The sequence below is a fragment of the Nicotiana tabacum genome, chromosome 5, assembly GCF_000715075.1.
Source record: "Nicotiana tabacum cultivar K326 chromosome 5, ASM71507v2, whole genome shotgun sequence".
NCBI classification, from domain to species: domain Eukaryota; kingdom Viridiplantae; phylum Streptophyta; class Magnoliopsida; order Solanales; family Solanaceae; genus Nicotiana; species Nicotiana tabacum.
The window spans coordinates 108,670,400-108,695,284 of NC_134084.1; the positions used below are offsets into that span (position 1 = coordinate 108,670,400).

Sequence of the window (24,885 nt, forward strand, 5' to 3'; positions counted from 1 at the left end):
CCAAATTAGATATTGATGAACCTGGTTCATCAGTCGATCAAAAGTTGTATAGGGGTATGATTGGTTCACTCTTGTATCTTACTACAAGCAGACCTGACATCGTTTTTAGTGTAGGGCTTTGTGCTCGTTTTCAGGCAAATCCAAAAGAGTCCCACTTGACTGCGGTAAAGAGGATACTGAGATATCTGAAAGGCATCACTGATCTGTGTCTCTGGTATCCTAAAGGTAGTAATTTTGATCTAGTTAGATATGTTGATGCTGATTATGCAGGTTTCTTAGTGGACAGGAAAAGCACCTCAGGTATGGCATATTTCCTTGGTTTATGTCTTGTGTCATGGGCTACCAGAAAGCAAAATTATGTGGCCCTATCTACTGCTGAAGCTGAATATGTTGCTGCTGCTTCCTGTTGTGCTCAATTGCTATGGATGAAACAATAGCTGGTAGATTTTGGAATTGAAGTGGGATGTATTCCAATATTCGTGATAACACTAGTGCTATAAGTATGACAAAGAACCTTGTTCATCATAAGAGGACTAAGCACATAGATGTTAAACACCACTTCTTAAGAGATAATTATGAGAAAGGATTGATTTCAATAGAATTCTGTGCTACTGATAAACAAATAGCTGACATATTTACTAAAGCACTGAGTAGAGAAAACTTTGAGAGGAATAGGTTGGAGTTAGGGATGATTAAGATCACCAAATAGGTCCAGTTCAGAATGCATCTAACTTTGTGTATTTATCTAGATCAATTCTTACTCTGTTTCATACTTTAATTAGTATACTTCTGTGACATGTGTATGATTCACTGATCTCTTACAAAGTTTCTTCTATTATGGCATTTGAGGCATGTTCAAGAGAGTTCTATATAAAGAACCTGGTTCATCAGTATGTGTTCATATGAAAAGCTCAGGTATGTGTTCTATAGTCTGCACAATTAGAAAGATTATTTTTCCAATCATGAGCAGAAGTTCTACATTCATCAAATTCCCAGAAATTCTATCCATTGAGCATTGAACCAGTTTCGTTCCCCTAGAACTCTAAAAACCAGGATTTTTCCCTAAAATCTAGCGATGCCAAATAATCACCAAGAGACCGGAATTACATCTTGATTAGACTTCTAATTGACCTCTGAAAAAACTATCGTTACTGTATTTAAGTCTAATCATCTTTAAATACACGCCACACCTCTTCTTCATTAGTCCATAACCGTCAAAACTCTTCTCAAGTTCTGATCGCCCTTCTTCTCTCCAAAATTCCCAAATTTTTCTTAAGAAACAATCCACCATGACTAACCCCCAAGATAATCCTGGCACTCCTCCACCAGTATCCCCTTCGAATACATCCTCATCTACACCCCCTAGTGAAACCCCAAAACCTAAGTTTCGTAGGTAGAAAATGTTGGCCAGAAAAACTGTAGCTTCTGGAGCTCTAAGAAAAGTTCTAAATGAGAAATTGAAGGCTGGCTAGAGGAAGGAAAGTCCTACTCAAAAATCTGACTCAAGCTCTAAGTCTGAAGCTTTTATTCCTGCCAGCGAAGGAGAAGAACATGGGTCTTCTGACACTGCCAAAATTCAAGAAACCCCTGGTGAGGTAAGTTCTTGTGTGGTACTCTTTACTATGGTTGAAAATGTAGAAAATAGGTTTGTCTTTGTTGGTCCTGTCAAAGATGTAAATGGGGCTGAATCTAGTAGAAGTGGAGGTAAAAAGAAAGAAAAGGAGAGAAAGAGGGAGCAAGTGGTGATGAGAGGGGAAATGGGAAAGAAAAAGTTCTGGCTATCTGTGGAGGTGTTGAAGAAGGTGGCAACAAGTCAGGGGGAAGTGGTTCTGGGGAGGCGGCTGAAGGGCTTGTGCATCTAAGCAAGCAACAAGATGAACCTAGTTCATCTGTTGAAGAAACAATGGCTGATCTTCTGAAGAGGGTTGGGGCCAGTTATGATCCAAAGAAGCGTAAAACTTCCACACAAAAGGCTCCAACTGCTTCCAAGCCAACAAAGAAAAGCAAAATGTCATACCCAAAACCTACTATACCTTCAGTACCTAAGGGAAGAGCCACTAGAAGCAAGGTCAGACAAAGTGAAGCTGAGTTACAGAAAGCTCTTGAAGAAAGCAAGAAGAAAAAGAAGGAGAAGGGAAAAGCAAAGGCTGTGGAGAGTTCTGAGGTTGCAGAAGAAGAAGAAGAGGAGATGGAATTGGTCCATCAAGAAAGGGGAACAACTGTGGAGGTTCCTACACCCAAACCAAAAAGGGTCAAGGCTTCTTCCAAGAAGTCTTCCTCTGAACCTGTATCTGATGAACCCTCTTTAGCCAAAAGAACCAGATCTACAGTGAAAGGTAAGCATGTAAAAATTACTGAGGAAGAAGAAGAAGAGGAATCTGAAAAGGAACAAGATAGGTTTGCCATCTTTGGCAGAAGAATTTTTTTGAAAGGAAGACTGTTGAGAGACCTGGATGAGTCAGGAATGAGAAGACTGGTGGATGCCCTAGCTGTACAAGGTTGGAAGGACATGGTCTTTGAAATGGATGGGAGGCTGGCTAGGAAAGAATTGATTGAGTTTGATGCACTCAAATTGGGTAAGATTCTAGACGTACCTAGTGAGGGGTATGATGATTATACAAGGCAAATGTGGTCATGTCTAGATTCTCTCCCTACTGGTCTTCAAATCACTAGGAATTTTTGTGATGCCACAACTGCTGAAGATGTGCCTGAAGCCAGGTTTGTGCAGAAAAGTGAGATGAGGCATGAGCACAAGGTCTTGTTTGAATTTGTTAACAAGTGCCTGCTGCCCAGACAGGAGAGGAGGCACACTGCCAACTACATGGACCTGGTTCTTATGGAGTGCCTTGTGAGAGGAATGCAGATCAATTGGCCTGCCTTTATTGTCAAATTACTGGACAGGGTCATAAATGGCTCCAAGGATCATGCCACCCCATATGGGTTCATATTGACTACTGTTCTGGATAGGCTGAATGTGTCTTTGAAGAAATGGGAGATGGCATCAAGCAAGGAACACTTTGGCATTAAGACTCTTCTGGATTATGACTATCCAGTCAATGCCACCCCAGTTGAACCTGGTTCATCTCTGAAGACACCTGTGAACGGCAAGGTTAGGGCTTTGGTTCAAGAGTGTGGATCTAAGGATGCTGAAATTGCTCGGCTCCAGGCTCGTGTAGCTGAACTGGAAACTGAAAGAGATGGCCTTAGAACTGAGCTAGCGAAAGAAAAGGAGAAGAGTGATGGGATGCTTCAAAATATGCTCAACCTTCTCCAAACCCAGCCCTCTAGTTCCTCCAAGCCTTAGGATGTCCAGTTGTTGTCTTCTGAACCAAACTAGTACCCCAAGTGACCCAGATTAGGGACTTTTTCGTTTTTTTTTCTCATGCTTTGGAAGTTTTTCTTTCTTTTTGTGGTTTGTTGGTGGAAACATATCTTATCAATGACAGCTGTTGTTTCTCTTGTTCTATGAAGATTTTGCTCTTAATAGTTTGAATATGTTTGTTGATTATTGATGATTTCATCCATGTTTTCACTTGCAGTTGCCCAAGTGGCCATGAGTAATTACTAAAATTTGGGATTCACAATGCATGCAACTTTTCGATGATGCCAAAAGGGGGAAGAGATATTGTGCTTTACTCTTTATTCTGAATAATGTGATATTTATAACCTAATTAAATCTGGTCCTTGATGATAAGTTAAAATTCTAAGTTAATGTGTTGATGGTCAAGCTGAGTTCCTAAAGTTCTTTGATTAGTAAAAGCACAGAGTTTGTCATCATCAAAAAGGGGGAATTTGTTGGCCCAAGTTCAGGTGAAGTTTTGAAGAATGACAAATGAACTCAGTCATGGACCAGGTTCATCATGTGAGGCATACTATTTATCAACCTAGACATGTGAGATACACGTGAAGGAGATAAGTCTCAGTAATCAAGCAGCATTATCTCCTGAACTGATTGAAAATGTTGCATATTGGATGAAGAGAGAAAGTCTCCTTATGGGAAGAGGACACAATCACACAATCCGGATAAATGATAGGGTTGGAGTTTGTATTGAACAAGGACTCAATTCGATGGAAGATCAGCAATTGAGTCTCAATCAAACTCTGATTACTAACCCAGCAAATAATAGTGATTGTTCTCTTTTACAGGTGTTGCACATACGCAGAAGTTAAACGTGAATAAGGAGCAAAATAGCAACGTTTTTTGCAATTAGTTCGTGTGTAATTCAAGTGTGCAAACCTGAAGCTACTTGAACGAGATAGAAGAACCAGTTCTGTTGTGTTTATTCTTATTCTAGTTCAATTGTAGTAGGTGGTTTAAAGTTGTACCTTTTTAGCTTTCATAGAAGCATTTATAATAGGTACTTTGAGTGTTCAAGTTATAGGCTAACTTGAAGGTGTCGCAACAGTTGAGGTTGTGTGCTACACAGGAATTAGAGTTAATCCTTAGATTTACAAAGAGTTTTGTAAATGCTGTTTTGGCTCAGTGATTTTAGTGGATATTTGGGAAAATCCTACTGAGTAGTAGGTCATGGTTTTTTCACCTTTTGAGCCAGGTGTTTTCCACGTAAAAATCTCTGTGTTCTTTATTTTCTGTACTTTTAATTCCGCAACAGTAGTAGTTAGAACACCTAGAAGAACCAGGTTCTTCTAGATCGAAAAATTGGGTACCACACAAATCACCCCCTCTCTTATGTGGTATTGACGTTTAGAACATCATTTGACCTTCTCGAAGGCCTATGCTTCACCCCATTTAGAAAAGTAATCAGTCATAAACAAAATGAATTTAGCTTTACCTGGGGGCCGTTGGCAGATGGCCGACGATATTCATCCCCAATTTCATGAATGGCCATGGGGATAGGACTATATGAAATTACTCCCCAAGCTGATGGATCATCTGTGCAAACCTTTGACATTTATCATATTTTCGAACAAACTCCTTAGTGTCTTTTTCCATGTTATCCCAATAGTACCCTGCTTTAATGATTTTGTGAATCAAAGATTCGGCACCGGAGTGGTTCCCATAAGTGCCTTCATAGACTTCTTGTAAAATGTAATCGGTGTCCTCCGGCCCTAAACATACCGAATGGTCCATCAAATGTCCTTCTGTATAATGTTCCATCTTCATCTAATGTGAATCGAGCAGCTTTGGTTCGTAGGGCCCTCGACTCTTTGGGGTCCGATGGGAGCTTTCTATTCTTCAAGTACTCGATATACTTATTCCTCCAATCTCAGGTCAAGCTTGTAGAATTTATCTCGGCATGACCCTCCTCGACCACAGATCTCGATAGTTGGACGACAGTCCCTAGGATGATCTCGTCTTCCTCGACCGATGATCCCAAATTTGTAAATGCATAGACCTCAGTATTTTGTTCTCGAGGTACGTGGTCTAAAGTTCACTCCTTGAAGCGGTGCAAAGTTGCATGTAGCTTGTCCAAATACTTTTGCATTCTATTATCTCGAACTTCGAAGCTTTTGTTTACTTGGTTCACCACCAATAAAGAGTCACACTTAGCTTCAATGACTTCTGCCCTCAAGCTTTTAGCTAGCTCGAGACCTGCAATCATGTCCTTGTACTCGGTCTCATTGTTAGTCAACCTAGAAGTTTTGATAGACTGCCTAATAGTGCTACCTGTGGGTGGCTTCAAATCGATGCCTAGCTCGGACTCCTTCACATTAGAAGCACCGTCTGTGAAAAAGGTCCATACCCCCGATGATGTGCCCGATTTTAACAAGAGTTCCCGTTTAACTTCGGGTACGAGGGTTGGCACGAAATCAACCACGAAGTGCGCTAAAATTTGAGACTTGATGGCCGTTCGAAGTTGATACTCGATATCATACCCCCTAAGTTCGATGGCCTATTTAGTCAATCGACCCGAAAGTTCGGGCTTGTGCAAAAATATTACGAAGTGGGTATGTGGTTAACACACATATGGGGTGACATTGAAAGTATGGTTTTAACTTTCTAGAAACACTTATCAGTGCAAGTGCTAATTTCTCTAAGTGTGGATATCTAGTTTCTGCTTCTCCTAAGGTTTGACTTACATAGTAAACGGGAAATTGCGTACATTGGTCTTCTCGAACTAGGACACCACTTACCGCGATTTCCGATACTACCAAGTATAAGTAAAGTTTCTCATCTGCCTTCGGAGTGTGAAGCAGTGGTGGGCTCGATAGGTATCTTTAATCCCTCTAATGCTTGTTGGCACTCCGGGGTCCAGGTGAAATCGTTCTTCTTTTTTAGTAAAAAAAAAATCTGTGGCATCAATCCGATGACCTCGAGATAAATCAGCCTAAAGCAGTTATCCGTCCAGTTAGCCTCTGCACGGCTTTTACACTGTCCACGATGGTGATGTCTTCGATGGCCTTGATTTTATTGGGGTTGATCTCGATCCCCCGATTTGACACCATGAAGACTAGGAACTTGCCCGAGCCGACCCCAAAAGCACATTTCTCGGGGTTGAGTTTCATGTTATATTTCCTCAAAATCTCGAACGTTTCCTGCAAATGAGCCAAATGGTCCTCTATGCACAGGGACTGAACTAGCATGCCATCAATATAAACTTCCATTGACTTACCTATTTGTTCTTCGAACATCTTATTTACTAGGCGTTGGTAAGTAGCTCCTGCATTTTTTAGCCTGAAGGGCATTACATTATAACAATATGTCACATACTTGGTGATAAATAAGGTCTTTTCCTGGTCTTCTGGGTTCATCTGAATTTGATTGTACCCGGAATAAGTATTGAGAAGGTAAGGATCTCGTGGCTAGCCGTGGCATCGATCATGCGATCAATGTTAGGTAGTGGAAAAGAATCTTTAGTGCATGCCTTGTTCAAATCCTTGTAATCTACACAAATTCTAAGTTTGTTCCCTTTTTTAGGGACTATGACTACACTGGCTAACTGGGTATTTCACCTCCCGAATGGACCCTATTTTGAGAAGTTTAGTTACCTCGTCCTTTATGAATGCGTGCTTTACTTCGGACTGGGGCCTTCTCTTTTGTTTCACCAGTTTAAACCTAGGGTCAAGGCTTAGCTGATGTGTTGTTATCTCCGGCGGGATCCCTATCATATCTAAATGGGACCAAGCAAAACAATCCATGTTATCAATAAGAAATTAAATAAGCTTTTTCCTGAGTTCGGGGGTTAACCCCGTTCCCAAGTACCTTTCGCTCTGGCAGGTACTCGATCAATATAACCTGTTCCAGCTCTTTGACCATTGATTTGGTGGCGTCGGAGTCTTTGGGAACAATAAAGGTTCAAGGGCTTAGAAAATCCTCCTCTTCTTCTTCTATCTCCTGCTTTCCTGATCAGGTCGAGGCTGGTGGCTGTGATTGCTATTTGGTTTCCTGTTTACCTTTGATGCCCGACTTTTTCGTCGATATCGGTACTACCTCATCGGCTGCAAATATTTCCTCTGCAACATGCTGCTCCCCGTACACTATTTTTACACCGTTCGACGCCGAGAATTTCATCATTTGGTGGAGATTCGAAGGGACTGCTCTCATGTTGTGAATCCAGGGCCTTCCGAGTAGGGCATTGTATCTCATGTCGCCCTCGATCATGTGGAACTTGGTATCTTGAATGGTTCCAGCCACGTTCACCGGTAGTGTAATCTCCCCTTTAGTTGTTTCATTGGCCATGTTAAAGCAGTTTAAGACTCGAGCTGCGGGCACAATTTGATCTTGTAGGCCGAGTTTCTCCACGACCCTTGATCGGATGATATTCGCCGAGCTACCTGGATCCACTAAAACAAGCTTAACTCGAACTTTATTTAATAAGATAGAAATTACCAGAGCGTCGTTGTGTGGTTAAGAAATGCCTTTTGCTTCTTCGTCGTTGAATGATAAGGAGCCCTCGGGCACATAATCCCGGGTCCGTTTCTCCCTAGTAATTGATACTTTAGTGCGTTTGAATACGGGCCCTTGCGGAATATCGACCCTGTCGACGATCATATGAATTACATGTTGAGGTTCCTCCTGTTCATTTTTACTGTTGGCATCTCTGTCTCTGAAATGATTCTTGGCTCGATCACTAAGGAACTCTCGAAGGTAGCCCTTATTGAATAGACGAGTTACCTCCTCCCCTAATTGCCTGCAATCCTCGGTTTTGTGACCGTGCGTGTCATGATACTTGCACATCAAATTTGGATTTTTTAGGAAGGATCGGTTTGTATAGGTCTGGGTCATCTAGTATCTTTGATCCTTCCGATTGCCGATACAATGCCTGATGCATCGACGCTAAAGTTATATTCCGATAACCGGGGTGCCTCTATGGGATCGCCATGCTTATCAAAACCATTTTTGCTCATAAGTCCCCGAGAATTTTGTCCTCGATCATTTCTTCGATCATTCCGGGAGGGATTGCATCCCGAGCCATTGTTCCTTCGATCTGCGGTATATGGTTGATATCGTTCTCTATTCGACCTTGGTTCCCTGTCGATGTCCCTCGGGGTTTTAACTACCAACCTGTTTGGATGTACTGAACCGGAAGGGGCTCCTAATTGGTCGTCCTCGACCCTGATCTTCGATTGATATCGATTGTGCACATCTGCCCAAGTTATAGCTGGATACTCGACCAAATTTTGTTTCAACTGTCGTGATGCTATCGAACTCCGCTCGTTCAACCCTTGGGTGAAAGCTTGAACGGCCCAATCATCAGTGACTGGTGGCAACTCCATGCGTTCCATTTGAAATCAGGATACGAACTCCCTCAATATTTCGTTATCCCTTTGTCTTATCTTGAAAACGTCCGATTTTCTTGTGGCGACCTTTATGGCCTCGGTGTGTGCCTTCACAAAAGAGTCTGCTAACATGGCAATGAGTCGATGGAATTTGGTGGCAAGTTATGATACCAAATCATTGCTCCCTTTGATAGAGTTTCCCTAAAAAATTTTAACAAAACGGACTCGATCTCATCGTCTTCTAAGTCATTCCCCTTTATTCCGCATTTGTGCGAAGTGATATGTTCATTAGGATTGGTGGTCCCGTTGTGTTTAGGTATATCTGACATACGGAACTTCTTAGGAATGGGCTTCGGAGCCGCACTCTAAGGAAAAGGCTTTTGCATGAACTTTTTTGAATCCAAACCCTTTAAGATCGGGGGTGCCCCGGTATCTGATCAACTAGGAAGTTGTATGTTTCCACTTTTTTATTATTATCTTCGATTTTCTTCTCTCCCGACTCAATACTTTTGGTGAGCTCCTCGAGCATTTTTATAATTGTAGGATCAGTCCCTGATCTGTTACTATTCAACCTTTCCGGCACTGGCTCAGTACGACGAGTGATTTCCGGCTCGACCACACTCAGAGTTCTATGTTGACTTTGAAGTTGAGCAATAGCGGCCTGTTGAGTCTGTAGCATCTCGAATATTACCTGGAGACTAACTCCCCCTTCTCCTACGCTTTGTGTTCTTTGGCCACCAAATCGGCCTTCTCTGCGCACACTCCCTTCGGGGTCCGCGCCTAAATCCGCATTCAAAGCAATGTGAGAATTGATATCGATTGGATCGACGACCGGTACTCCCCCGAGATTAGCCGGTGGCACCCCGGCTCTTGGAGCAATTACGTTGTCATTTTTCCCGTGAAATCCAAGACCATCGTCACCATGTACGGGTGCGTTTTGTGAGTTTGACATGCTTTCACCTGAGAGCAAAAATTCTTGACAAGAACAAGTGTGAAAATAACGTGTGTTATCAGAATCAGCACTAAAACAATCACTATTAAAGAATGAAATATGTGATTTAATCCAATAACCAGTATATAAACAAAGAATTAAATAAATAAATTAAAGAATGAAATATGTGATTTAATCCAATAACCAGTATATAAGCTAAATCTTGACCTCGACATATGACCGTCTCGAGGTGGGATAATAAGAACAACAAATTATAAGGCAACTCTAATGAACAGTAAGCAAGAAAGTAATGAATGTATATTTTTTTATCAGTCAACAGTGGTCTACAAATGAATAAGATCCCCCTTTATATAATAGGGGAGTCCTAAATAAGGTACACTCTAATTACAGTAGGAAATCATATTTGACAGCTGTCTAACGCCGAAGACCAATTCATTCCAAAATTTACGTCGTGATCATCGGGCCGTTGCGGGGGTCTCGCTCTTTCCGTTACTGAATCATAACGGTATCATCTCGAAGCATGCCTTCTTCCGACCTCGACAAATGATATCGACCTCGACATCGGAAAGGGACTTCGACCCCGAGTTTGGCATCCTGGCCTTCCAACGTGGTATCACTTTCTTCATCGAAGAACGAAATCGGGTAGCCTGATTTCCACCGTATACAAATTGTATAGATATCAACTTGTAATTAACGATATCCAGTGCAATTTGCAATATAAAAATAAGAGTTGTTTCCCATTGTTTGAAAAGGAATTTGCTAGCGTACATACACAATTTTAGCCATTCGTAAATTCTAAACAAAATGTTCTCGTTGGCACACAAATCGAGCATACAATCGTTATAAACTTACAAAATACATCATTGACTTTGGGCAACTTGAATTTCGAATCAATCATACAATGGACTAAATTTCCAGATGTTCAATTCTTTAATAACTACTAATTGCATCAGTTGACTAAAGAGTATAATTGCTCTTTTGATCAAATAAACGCATCCAACTTGCTTCTTACAACATACCTTAAAAATTTTAAAAATATAAAGCAGGTCATTTCCATTTTCTTTAGGCTCTCTATACAGCAAATTATGCATATTCCAGAACTACGATGGAATAATAAGAAACAAATAGTGATGTTTTATGCATTTTAAAAATCATTGTGGAACAATTTTCATGGGATTTTTAAAAATCATATTCTTAAACAACAATTTCAATAATTGTTTTAAAATAAATATCTAGTTTATACAAAATTACTTGAGCCCAGGTTGGACATGAGGCGGATGTAGAGTAATGGAATCGTGTTCTTCTGAATCCAATAATTCGAACGTGGAGCATAAATTTATGTGTAAAAATTCACTAAAATTACAAAATTGATAGTTATGAACCTGTAATTTTATATTAACCATACAATGTGTTCAATTTGGAATTGCGCACATATAGATTTTCATTGCATGTGGTTGTAATCAACCTTTTAATCTGTCCATAATCCCAATGAGAGAACAGTCACGATTTCAAATAGATCACAATTTGAAACACAATGTGACGAATTCAAAGTTATATGGAGAAGCAAAATGTATAATCTGTCATGGGCTTAGATACCAAGCATAGAGCCCCAATCCCATCGACAGGATCAGACATGTAAAAATTGATGAGCCCAATCTAGTGAGCTCATGGGCTGACGTGAGAGATTTTTTTCCTTTTATCACCGGGTGAAATTTCATAAATAGCCAGATTTACAAGTAGTAATTGAAAAATAGTCATAGTTTCAAAAATGATCGAAATTTAGTCACTTTTCATGTAAAGATAAATCTGAACGAAAACACTGTTCAAAATCCGGAAAATATTCCAGCATAGTATACTAGAATTCAAATTTTTTACATGTGAACTTCCAGCATAATATACTGGAGTTCCAGCATAATATACTGGGGCATTGCACCTATACCCGCTTTTTGTGTCACATTTTAACTTGTGCCGCTTTGCAAAAAAAAATTGCAAGTGTACCCGCTTTTTCGCATAACTTCAGCACACGGGGCTGAAGTAGCAAAGGCAATCACGCAAAACTTCAACATTCTAGTAGTCGGGCCTGAAGTTCAGCTCTAGAGCTGAAGTTTTTGTGTTGTAACTGAAAACTTCAGCTCTAGAGCTGAAGTTTTTGTGTTGTAACTGGGAGAGCTGAAGTTTCTGTGTTGTAACTGGGAAACTTCAGCTCTAGAGCTGAAGTTTCTGTGTTGTAACTGAGAAACTTCAACTCTAGAGCTGAACTTTTTGTGTTGTAACTGGAAACTTCAGCTCTAGAGCTGAAGTTTTTGTGTTGTAACTGGAAAATTTCAGCTCTAGAGCTGAAGTTTTAGACTTAACTTACCACAATAAAATCACAAAATTATATTTTCACACATTTAATTGATTATGTTTTTATATATGGCAGTTTATAGGGACATAGAAAGAAGTGTTGTTAGGTACAATGAATTTCGCAGAGGAATTCCAATACCAAGATATATAGGAAATATATCGAAGCGGATAGTACATGATATTTGATCTTAAAAACTTGCCGCAAACTTGAAAAATGAAGGGGAAGGTCCAAATCTGGAACGCCACTCGTTAACATCAAGCATAACAAGAGAATCATATACAGAATGATTATAAACATGAAAAGTTGAAAAACTATAAACATCTTAAAAGGAGATTATCCAAGATTTTCTTTCTTTTAGGTTCTTCATGTAACCCCGAACTAACCAAATCTTAGGTGAAGTATATGGTGATGATGTAGAAGAATTGGATCTGATGGTTGGAATGGCTGCCGAGAAAATGAAGGAGGAGAAGGGGAGGAGAAAGAGAGCTGAAATTGTTTAAAAAATGGGTACAAGTTAAAAGTTTTAAAAAAATGGGTATAGGTTAAATGGGGGCGACCAAATAGGGCGCCCCGTGCAATTTTTATGGATTATGCTGGAAATGCATACACATGTGCTCCAATCTCCAGTATATTATGCTGGAGCTTTCCGTGTGCTGGAGTTCCAGCATAATATGCTGAAAGCTCATATACATGTGCACCAATCTCCAGTATATTATGCTGGAACTTTTTCGTATTGCAGCAAAATAGTGGCTATTTTTCAATGATTTTGCAAATGCTGTCTATTTTTAAATTATCAATCCGAAAACTGGCTAGCCCCATGCTATTTTTACTTTATCGCCTTGTGCTGTTTGGCCAAACTTCTTTCGGCGTAAATGGATTTTTGGCCAAAAATATTTTTTCCAAATTTAAGGTATTTGGCCAAGCTTTTAGAAGGAAAAAAAATATTTTTGAGTAGAAACAGAAGTAATTTTTTGAGAAGTAGAAAAAAATAACTTCTTCCCAGATATACATTTTTGAAAAGTACTTTTGAGAAAATTACACTTAGAAACACTTTCTTAAATTTTGACCAAACACGAATTGCTATTCAAAAGCATTTTCCAAATTAATTAGCTAAACTAGAAATGCTTCTCACCAAAAGTACTTTGTTAAAAAGTAATTTTAAAAATAAGTTTGGCCAAATAGGCTATTAGTTCCTTTATCCCATTTGATATGAGTGTGTGATTAGCCACTGTATTTAGAGTACTAGTTTGACTATCTGAAAGAAAAATAATAAAATAAAGTTGAAATTTTGGTTTAAGAGAAAAACACCACATTGTTTTAAGGCTAGTTTTAAAGTTTTGAGTTTAAAGAAATTCAATTTTTGGAGCATTATAGACATCGTGTACAAATAAAATCGTGTCAAATATTTTGTAACATTTTCAAATAGAACGAGTATCCCAATGTGAAAGAAAGGGCCGTAGGTTTAGAATGATTTTGATATTATTATTATTATTATTATTATTATTATTATTATTATTATTATTATTATATGTAAGCAATTGTTTGTGTGCATATGTATAGTATATAGTTTGACTCAAAATGAAAGTGATGAATTCAATTGAAGTTTTCCCAAATAAGTTCACCTCGAAAGATGATACATGAGTATGTTATTCTATCTTGCCTTGTTGTGCATTTTGCTTTTTTCTTTCATAGCATACTTTTTTATACCACTTTCACTTTAATATAAAGTCATTCACTTTTATTTCCATTAATATAATCATTCAAGAATAAAGTTTCTTTTTATGGTGTTTTTTAGCGCTATTTCGCCCGAATCTTTCCAGCCACCAACTGCTTAAAGATGACGCAGTGTGACGGTTACAAACAAATGAACAACATTCATTAGACATTTGACTTGTACTTTCTCTGTCGTATCCAGAAAGTACATGTACAAATTAAGTACTGCGTAGTTGCTTGGTCCTGTTTTAGGCAAGTAAAACTACAAAAAATATTTCCATGCTTTCCTATTTGTATCAAATGATACTCCTTCCGATCCATAATAAGTTACCAATTTATTTTGGGCACATTCATTAAGTAATACTAAATTCTAAACTAAAATAGTTAGTGTGACTAAACTACTCTTCATTAAATGTTGTACCATAGTTATAGTAGCACTTACTTCTCTTCTCAAATGTGAGGAGTAAATGACTTTTTAGGGATACGTACATAAAGGTAATTTTGGAAAAACAAAATAATTTTTTTTTGATTATATAAATGGACACTTATTTTGAACCAAAATAAAAAAAATAAATTGGTCACTTATTGTGGATCGGAGGGAGTATTAAGTTATCAGCATTACGTGATGAAATTGATGTAAAGTACTCCCTCCGTTTTGATTTTGATTTTGATTTCGCACTTCTCTTAAGAAAAAACAAATGAAGTATGTATTTTATAATTTTACTCATAGTGATGATAGCATTTTCAAAAGTTTTGGGGAGTGAGTAGTTAATGATAAAGGTAAAACAGAAAAAAAGTATTATCTTACTTTTGTATTAGTATAATGGACAAATAAAAATAAAAATATATTTTTAATATAGTAGATAAATAAAAGTGAACGGAAAGAGTGGTTAAGAGTGTGGCTATAGGGCAATAAAGTGAGCTACATTGAAAACTATGGAAGACTAAAGTTAAATTCATGTAGGGATGAAACATAGAATAGTTAAAGTGACGATAAAAATGATTCGACCACCATCATTATTATTAAATAGTTGATGTAAAGAAATAAAATAGTATTTTATATACATAGATGCATTTAATTGTTAAGTGTAAATATTCAATGCGAGTAATTTTTTCGTGAAAGTACGTATAATATTGCAGCCTTGATCTTGTGTTATCATCGATCGTCTTAAACTAGCCATTTTATCTCGTAAACATTGTACGTGCGGCGTGCCTCCCATGATCTTGAAGTTTTCAACACTTCCAAAAGGATTGATTGTACACTTTTACACCAAGCACTCTATCTTGCTTTATCCCTACTTTTTACCTATTTTCCAAAAGGCAAAAAGCTTACTTAATCTTTTAATCTATCTATTAAATTAGAAATCAATCTTACTTTAAAAAAATAGTTGGTAATTAATAGTATCTCCGACAACGTTAATGAAATTATATTGAGTTTATTATTGTTGTTAGTTGGTAAACAACATTACCAAAATGTATCAAAAATATGTTCTAGTTTTGTCCACGTAAATGCTCACTTGAAGAAAATTCTCTTTTTTTTGCTAAGATTGATGCACATTATATTCCTTTTTTTGTTAAAACATTTTCAACGTGTTTTACCATTTATTTACTCTTATCTTTCCTATACTTTATTTATTCTTTTAGCTTTGGAAGCTTTTGGAATAACTCTGCTTTTGAATCCTCATCCAAATTAATTTTGCTTTGTTGTCTGCAAATAAAATTCGTTATGTTCAAGAAAATCCCATGTTAGATATCCACCTTGGTGGTCTCATATCAGCTGAATTTTGCCCCTTCAATCATAATCTCTTTGAAATCTCCAACTCTGCTGTCATAAATTCTTTCTTTCCTTCTTAGCTTATGCTCAAACCTCCAACATTCCAACTGGAGCTTTGCTAAATTTTAAGGTCTGTTTCTCTTCTTTAGTACTCCAATTGCTGCTCATTACATGATGACGCTGTACTATATATATATATATAACTCTGCACTATATATATCTTTATGAATATGTGAGTGTGTTCTTGAGTGTTTGATCAAGTTTTATAGCTTCTGTATCTTGGCTGTTGTTTAATGACTTGAGTTTAGTAAAAGGGCAACCGGTACACTAAGCTCCCGCTTTGCGCGGTGTCCAGGAAGGGTCGGACCACACGGGTCTATTCCACACAATCTTACCCTGCATTTCTGCAAGAGGCTATTTCCACGGCTCGAACCTGTGACCTCCTAGTCACGTGGCAGTAACTTTTCCATTTACATCAACTTTGCAAATGACTTGAGTTTAGTGTTTTATTTATTTGGATAATGATTTAAAACAATAGCATATATCATCTGTTGTGAGCACATATTGATATTGGGTAATGATCTTGCTGGAAAGCTTTAAGTTTTTTACAGTTTTACTCTAGTATCTTTGAAGAGTTCAAGTTGGTGGACTGGCTGTAACATTATGGACTTATGGTACTTCAGTTATGTTTCTAGCATATTGATTCATGTTACATATACATTGCACCATAGCTAGGTAGTTGATTTGGTGATCCAACTATTAGTATATCTCGTTGAGTAATCGAGAGCTGAGAGACCTTTCCCTTCTTTGTTTTAGTCTCTCGGGCTACCGAGTATAATTGAGTTTTGATAATGTAGAATATTAGCAAAACGCTTTACATGGATATATCTCCTGAGTGTTTAAATTTGTTTGTAAAAACTTTGATGTCTTGTGATGAATCCTTTTGCCATAGGTGCAGGTAACGTGGGATTGCGTTAAAACAGATTTCAGGTCTATAAATTATTATCTTTAACTAGGATTTACCCGTTATCTCTTATTTAATTAGTTTAACAAAAGGTTTTATACTTTTTGGTCAAACAATAGGATTGTTGGTATGTTCATACTTCATATGCATAACCACTTCATTCATTATAGATTTTTGGCTTTTATGAATTTTAGAGGACAATTCCCATTTTTGCTTGGAGCTGCAATATGAGGGACACCGGTAACATCTCTCAGTACCGATGTAGATTGGACCAGACACTATCGTCTCAGGCTCTTGTCAATAATGATATGCTTAAGACCCTTGTCAAGAATCAAATTCTACGCTCATCAGAGTGTGATGCTCAAGGTCAGCGTCATAAATCAATTTCAGTTACATGTCATTAATCTAATTATAAAATCTGCAACATAAAAAACATATACATATCTATTTTTTTCGTTTGGCAGAATGTAGTGAAAATCTAGTGGACAGAAGAACCAAGGAAGTGGCTAACTTCCTGAGCATGTTAAGGAGTGCATCAGTAACTGACGGTGAGAAGTCCGAATCCTCTGAAGCATCGAATGGTGGTTGGAAAGTAGGCTATCTTTCCCATACACATAGATCACTTTTTTCTAATTCTTGAAAGCCTCCCCCCGGACCAATGTTTATGTTGAACTTAAACTCATTTGCTAGGCAGTGGTTGTTGCTTGTTTTATTAGTGCTACTACTGTCCGGTGCTCCGTTTTTGGATCTTTTTTACCATTTCTCAAGGCAGGGAATTTTGGGATACTAACAATAATTGATGCTTGTTTTCTTCTTATGACAGATAAAACAGGATACTGAGGAGATCCGTGTTATGTATCGAGAGGGACCAGAAGGCACTCCCTATCACACCCTCCTAGCTGAAGGCTATGTGGATGGTCCACTAGATGTTTGTAAGATCAACTTGATGTCAATATATCTCTTCTTCATCGTTGAACTATTTGTGTAGTAGTGGAGAATGTTAAAGATAAGCAAATCTCTCTATTTCAGGTTTATGCATATCATGGGAGACAGAACTCTATAAGAAGTGGTGAGAATCTTGTATGTTTGTGACAGTTGCATGCAGCACATTAAGCTTCAAATGCAACAGAACATAATTAAAAATGGTCATGAGACTCATGACCAAAGGCTCATTCATTTTATCCTTGCGAATTACTATATGGTACTGTACCTGAATGACTTTAACACTCGAAGTTGACAGTTTCTGTGAATATATTGGGTAGGAAAATATGCAATGTCCAACATTCTTAGGTCTTTCTGCTGCATTACGAGCAATAATATGTATCCCAAATTGTGGCTTGTGAGAGAATATATGAAAGGGATAACTAGAGACTGAAAGCACATATCCAACAATACATGGGAATTTTATTTCAAGTGATATTTTTGGTAACAATTTCATTCTGGATTAGCAAATTGTCTTACTCTGTGCCACTTTCTTACCAGGTGGCCACAAACTACAATTCCAACTTTTAAGGTAGCAGTTTCCGAGTGCTTGCAGAAGGTCAGAGATGGTGAACAAATATGTTTAGTAAGGTTTGTCCTCCAATAGTTTCCTAGATATAGAGGTATCCAGACCGTCGCATTCTTATGATGCCACTAATCTGTATTTAACTACTTGTAAGAAAGGATGAAGCTTTCAAGGCCATTGTCAGCAAGGGAGGCTGTGGTACATCTCTTTGCATTTGAATACTTGCAAGATGGTCTGGTAGTAGTCGTTGCCAATTCGGTAAGCACGTGAATGCTTGTCAAATGTCAATGTCTTTTTATTTTTCTTAACTATCTATATGTCCAAAATTATATATATTTGTTCACATGGGCAGTTAATCCAATTGATAGCCGGCAAAAGTTTATGCTTTTTCCTGTGTCTTTTTTCCAGATCTCTAACTTAGATAGTGTTGATACAAGTACTCATGGTTATTCCAAAGATGGGATACCCCATGCGCAAGATGTAGTACGAGTTGATCTGGTGGGAGGTTTTGCTCTACAGAAAGTTACTAATAATCGGAGCTACTTCAGGTAACGTACACTTTTTACATATCCAATTACTAATAACCTACATTTAAAAAGGGCACCCCGGTGCACTAAGCTTCCGCTATGCGTGGGGTCTGGGGAAGGGCCGGACCACAAGGGACTATTTCACCTGGTACATTCTATCTATAAATAAAAATGGAAGCACCAACAATATGATTGAATATATCAGGAAATGGACTAGGTAATTTTGGCAAAGATGTGAGTTTAGTGTTGGAGTTGAAGCACCAATCTAACAGAATATTAAACAGTAAATCTTTCTAAAATTCACCTAAGTGTGTTTTGAACTCCTAATGATATGTTACATAAGCTTGACTTATGAGTCAGGCTGTTCAAGATCTCGGGGTTTACTGGACTTTAGTGTTACTAAAGTTTTACCTCATTAAATATTACCACTTCCTATTATCTATTATGATTTTCTTTTTCTATTTTAAAAACCTGCAGGACAATAGGAAACTTGGATATTAAACTGGACTTTATTCCTCCAGTGTTAATCAATTTCGTCTCAAGGCAGCTCATAGGCGGCGGTTTCAAGCTTTATAAAAAGGTTAATGCCAAACTCAGAGATCATTCTATTATATATTTAATATTTGTACTTTAAAAAGTGAATTAATAAAAATAATACTTGAATGCTCCAGCAAGTAATTTACTACCATTGCTGCAGGAAGTAGCTTCAGTTGCTAAAGGTGATAAAGACTTCAGCAAGACACTGACGGATCCAATGTATGCTCGAATACGTGAAGCTATTTACTCAGATAACCTACCTAATAGTGATGACGCTTCAGAACCGCTAGACCTGAAGAAAGATGCAGTTCCTCTTGATGAAAATCGCCCCGAGGCAAAGGTTCATAGAGACAATTGTATCTTGAAGGCTAGAGATAAACATATTCATGGTGAAATCGAGGAGATTGAAGATGAAACGTGTGGAAAGATCGAACATCAAAATGAGGATGAAAGGAAAGTACATGATTTTCCAGTCAATCAACTTGTACAGAAGGCAACCAAGAACAAGAATGTTGGTATTAGCGCTAAGGTCAAACAGGCTCTAGGAACTTTGGAGGAGGCTATTTCTGTCATAAGGGAATATAGGCATAACCTTGACATTATGACTGTTCTCAATGCTAATGTGAAGTCAGTAGAAGCTGAGGCAGAAAGTCTAAAAGATTCAAAATCATCTGATTCCGATAATGATTGTAGAAACATTCGAGAGTGTGGTGAAGTAACAAAACAGGAATTTAGAGAAGAAACCTCTTATGAACACAGAAATAGCTCTTGTTCCAGGTAAATTGTGTTTGCTAAATAGGTGGCTTCTATTGATGATTATAGATGCATGACGTGACGCTAGCTTATTCTGCATGAAATGGTTCAACTTGCAACTTATTGGTTCAATAACTTGCCAAATGAGCACATAGAAATTGCAAAAACCATTTTACACTTAAGAAACTTGTTAACTCATTACAATAGGAAATCTTAAGTTTCAATTTAGAAGTTAAAATGGTTCCCTTTGAATAGTCCGTATTCCTTTTGAACATGTATTGCTTTCAGTCATATGCTAGGTAATTTCTTCTCTAACCGAGAAAATCCCTATTCTAATTTCTAAGTATAACTTTTTTCAGGCGCACGAGTTCTAGTTTGTGCACCAGGGATGCACACCATAACAAGATTGCTCCAGAATCATCCGATATTTATGCTGCAATTCCTGATGAGCCACAACACATTGCTTTACGCTCGTCAGATCAATGGACAGCAGGGAAAATAATGGATAGGATATCAAAGGATGACAATACGATGGTTTCCCATGCAACTGGCATTCCTGAGAAGGAGATCAGTGGAAGAAAAAGAAAACTACCGAGATATTGCTGCTTGTATTTTCTTTTCTGGGCAGGTTGTGGCTTAAAAGCGAGCAGCTTTGTTTAATGAAGACTATTCACCACATTTTACCCTTTATGACTGCTAGAAGATGTTTAGTCAGAATAAAATCAACAACCAGTTTTCTGTGCAATACATTATTTATGGGTAGAAGGGGAGCCTTGGCGTAACCAGTAAAGTCGTGGTTATGTGACCTGGAGGTCATGGGTTTGAGCCGTGGAAACAGCCTCTTGCAGAAATGCAGGTTAAGACTGCGTACAATAGATCTTTGTGGTTATGCCCTTCCGCGGACCCCGCGCATAGCAGGAGCTTAGTGCATTGGGCTGCCCTTGCATTATTTCTGAGCAACTTAGTTAGATATGATAGTGTACTTGAACTCAGTTGAAGCAGAAATGTGAGAACTACATGTATATATGTAGAAGATGTCAAATAATTTCCTTGTTACTCAAGAAGGAATGAGTAACAAGAAACATAAACATGTGATATAATTCGGAATATAAAAGACATTCATATTGATAATCCTAATGTTTAACCAAAAAATGAGATTTCGGTCAAAGCTTTAATTTAGAAAAACTCGGGTTACTGATAATCAAAAACATATTTGAAAGAAAGTAATTTGGCTAGCAATATAATCAGAAGAAAAATAAGTAAATCGGTATATTCAGATAATATTTTGTGTCCTTACAATTGATCCATTCTCTCCCTTTTATAGCTATTTTGGAGATATGCGTTTTGCATTTGTCATGATAAGGCCATTATAGGAAATTAAAGACATTAAATGCTACGTTACATAATCATTGTATTTAATACAAATTCTCTAACATTTTTAGTATTTAAGGCTCATTAAATACTGTATTTGTACTCTCGTGAACTGTCAGATTCATTCCCTTTGATTTTTGGACCTAAATAGGTACGGGCGTTGAATCTTTTGAGTATCTGCTCGTGCTTCCTCTTATGCCTCTGCTCGTATCTGTTGCAACTCGTGTCTCTTTGCCAATCATAACTTTTTGACCAGTCTACGTGTCATGACATGTCATTTTCCAATCACTTGAATATGTAAACTCAATTTTTTCCCAATACAGATAGTCCCCCACTTGCCATTTATTTATCAATTGAATATTTGGGAAGTGAAATTCATTAAAACGGAAATTTTTGTCACCATTAATGCTATAATAAAATCAACACCTCATTTGTTACTTCCATTTAATGCTCTTCACATGTGGCACCCTTCTACTGGATCTGCGATGTTGCAGCGCTTTTTAGGGCTTTTTCATAGCTTCACTAATCACGAAGCGTCAGTTCTCATTATGACTTTTCCATCAGTGCTCCTTTTCCTTTGACGGTTGCTTCGTAGTATAAATATAATTTTCTTTTTTGTCTTTACATAAAGTTTTCAAAATATTCAGATCTTGAATCTTTGTTCGTTTCTTCCTCGTACTGTCATGTCTTCATCAAACCCTAACCCTAGAAGGGTCCCCATAGTTGATAACTTCCATGATGTCTCCAGTAGGAGCAGAAGAGGAGGTAAGTTTCGTAATTTGGGATCTTCATCCTTGCGTGGATCTTCTCTTCCTTCGCCTAGTTCTGGCCCCTCTTCTAGAACTAGGGGTTCTCTTTCACAAAGATCTTATTCTAGGGGTAAAGAACCTTCTGAACCTCTTCGTGAACCTTTAGTAGAAGAAATAGTTCCTGCGGAATTATCTTTTTTCAATGACAGAGAATCTCTTAGAAATCAAGTATCTTCTTTAGACCGTGCTGATATCTATCCCACTCAAATTACTGAAAGTTTGATTTCTTTAGTTCGTAAAGAATGTCATTGGGATCATGACTTTCCTATCATTATTCCCAATCCGAATCAAAGAATTACCTCCTACTTAACCGGATTTTCATTTGTCTATACGTACCCTTTCACTTTAGGATTCAAACCTGCTATTGATCCTGTTATTCTCGAGTTCTGCCATTTCTTTGATGTTTGCTTAGGTCAAAGTGGCCCAATAATATGGAGGGTTGTCGCCTGTTTGAGGCATTTGACCAACACAACCAGTGTGCCTTTTACTTTCCCGCATCAGATTTACCTTTACTCCCCTAGACTCTTTCGTAATGGTATTTTTACACTAGTAGCCAGGAGCAAAAGAGTTCTAGTTAGCCCTGAAGATAACAAAGACTGTGGATGGTATGCCAGGTTTGTTGTTGCCCCCACTGTTAGTTTAGTGGGTGATGAGAACGTTTCCTTCTCTGAGAAGTGGAATTTTGCACGTGAGTCTTCTAACTTTCTCGTACCTTTTTCTTCAATTTTGTTGATTTTTCTAATTTTGCCTTTCTTTTTCAGCAATCATGGGAGTTGTAGAACATGTTCCCAATTTCCGTGATTGGGTAGACAAGCTATTGAAGATTGCGCCAATGGATGGTAGATCTTGGAAGACCATTTCCTAACGATTTGGTTGGAAAGTAAAAACTCATGGTAAGAGCTTTTATCTTACATATATTTTTTTATTTCTCTGAAGTAATTTCAATCCTTCTTTCTATCAGAATTTGCTATTCGATGAGTTACTGCCGAGGTGGTCACGAATTCTCGTATCCCTTTGGAAATGGCCCAAGAAATAATCTTGGGTTCTTTATCGAAAAGAAAAGCCGGTAATGATCAAGGCTCTGAAGAAGAGGAAGACGAGGGCTCTTTGATAACAAGGCCACGGGCTCGAAGACGCATCATTTCTGATGATGAAGAAGAAGCATCCCCCCGCCGTTCTATTCCCCTTACCGAGTCTATTGAAGCCCCGGTAGTGATTCTTGACGATGATGTTGCTCCCGCTGCTACTCATGACTCTGTTGAGTAGGTTTTTATCAGCGGGTTTGGTGGTGAAGGCTTAGGCCCAGTTTTGGATGAAGCACCTCTGGCTTCATTTTCTACACCTGTATCTATGACTCCTTCTTTGCCGATCTCGGCTGTTTCCATTCCTCCCCAGACTATCTTTACTACTTCCACTATTCCTCCTTCAACAATTTCTCCCCCAATCATTCACCGTGCTGAAGTTGGCTCCTCAAGTAGGAGTGGTGTTATGAGGCAAGTGATCATTGAAGTCCTTGCTGAGGGCAATCTCTTAAGGAAATCGGGTCAAGCAGATGTGTGGCTAAAGCCCTTAATCGAACCAATTGAAAGATCCAAGCTAGAGAGCCATAGCTCCTTGATTTTGATGAATGATAATGTGCACGCTTCTTTAAAGGTATTCCCTTCTCTTTTTTCCTTTGTTGTGCTTTAAAATTTTCCTATCTTTGAGATTCTCATTTCCCTTCCTTTTTTTTATAGGCCAATCTTATCGGCACGGAGATGATGAAAAGGGTTGCCCTCTCAGAGCAATTAGTGCGTGATTCTCAATTAGAGGTGTGTAATTGAAAGGAACAGTATGAAAGCCTTCAGATTGATGTGGAGTACTTATAAGAAAGTAAGAGTACCTTGGAGCAGCAGGTACGGGCCTTGACTTCAAAATTGGCAGTTGAAAAGGCTTCCTCAAGTCAAGCGGATAAAGAAAAGACTCGTCTTGAACCCTCTTCTCCGAGCAGCTGTCCAAGGCAAGTGAAGAGATTAGAGAGTTGAAAGCTCTCTTGGGTGAGAAGAGGCTTATGCTGGAGAGCTTGTGCAGAATTTGATTCAAGCACAAGAAGACCTCCGAGCTTCTTCTGATAAGGTTTGTGCCTTGGAAAGTTCTCATGCCTCTCTTCAAGCTTCTTACACTTTTGCCTTGGCTGAAAATGAGAAATTAAAGAATGAAATTGCTGACTAGGAAAGGGATTATGAAATCCTTGAGGATAAATCTGTCATTGAAGTGAGTTGGGCATTTTTGAATTCTCGTCGTGATACCCTAGTTGAAGCTAGCAAGAGACTTTTAACTTGGAATCTGAGTTAGCTTAAATCAATGAAACTATTGAGAAGGCTCAACAAACTCAAGATTTTCCTTCTCCCGTGGCCGAAGCTTCCGTGAATGTTGAAGTTGATACGGTATCCCAACTCCTTCAAGCCCAGTTGAGCCCGCTGCTGTTGATGCACCTACTTCAGTTCCTACATCTTCTTAGTGATAAGTTTAAGTCATTTGAATTTCTTTGTGTTTTTTTTTGGAAACATTGTGGTAAAACCCTTGGCCTCATTTAAGGGTTTATTTTGGAAATTCAAGTCCCCGGACCTTTCATGGGGCAATTTGTATAAACAATTCGCAGTTTATGACTAAGTTTGTGCTTAGTCTTAAGCTTTTTAATATTAAGAAGTTTTCTCATTACTATCTTGAACTTCTGTTTATTCTTGCCTTTATTTCTAAGGACTTATGGAATAATTTGCATTTTTATTCTTTAAAGATGCTTCTATTAACTTCATGAATATTTACATTAATCATGAATTTATAAAAGAGAGCCCTTTTATATTCGACACTCAATGAAGAAGACGTTTCAACTTCATAATGGTGTTAACATACGATAAAAGAAATAGGAATACACATGTTTCTTTGAAATAACTTTGACAAGTTTTTATT

At 38.1% G+C, this 24,885-nt stretch overlaps 1 protein-coding gene across 3 annotated transcripts; it reads left to right on the plus strand.

The window, feature by feature from the left end:
• The first annotated feature begins 15,328 nt into the window (after positions 1–15,328).
• On the plus strand, positions 15,329–20,884 carry LOC107827914 (uncharacterized). 3 transcript variants are annotated; one of them, XM_016655156.2, is made up of 12 exons: positions 15,471–15,598; positions 16,421–16,458; positions 16,627–16,798; positions 16,897–17,024; positions 17,256–17,364; positions 17,462–17,501; positions 17,915–18,004; positions 18,098–18,197; positions 18,348–18,487; positions 18,944–19,046; positions 19,164–19,780; positions 20,116–20,884. In XM_016655156.2, the coding sequence occupies exons 3-12, from the start codon at positions 16,660–16,662 to the stop codon at positions 20,414–20,416; spliced, it is 1,767 nt and encodes a 588-aa protein (XP_016510642.1). In that variant the 5' UTR covers positions 15,471–15,598; positions 16,421–16,458; positions 16,627–16,659; the 3' UTR covers positions 20,417–20,884. The 3 variants fall into 3 exon arrangements, with proteins under 3 accessions (XP_016510633.1, XP_016510642.1, XP_016510649.1); XM_016655147.2 differs by lacking the exon at positions 16,421–16,458 and having other exon boundaries at positions 15,329–15,598; XM_016655163.2 differs by lacking the exons at positions 15,471–15,598; positions 16,421–16,458 and having other exon boundaries at positions 16,780–16,798; positions 16,897–16,980.
• Positions 20,885–24,885: the final 4,001 nt, after the last annotated feature.

Bases quoted from the DNA above. Each gene is read 5' to 3' on its own strand.
- LOC107827914 (XM_016655147.2), top strand. From the start codon at position 16,660: ATGAGGGACACCGGTAACATCTCTCAGTACCGATGTAGATTGGACCAG. The intron at 18,488-18,943 runs GTAACGTACACT...AAAAACCTGCAG, and splicing joins AATAATCGGAGCTACTTCAG to GACAATAGGAAACTTGGATA. The intron at 19,047-19,163 runs GTTAATGCCAAA...CCATTGCTGCAG, and splicing joins GTTTCAAGCTTTATAAAAAG to GAAGTAGCTTCAGTTGCTAA.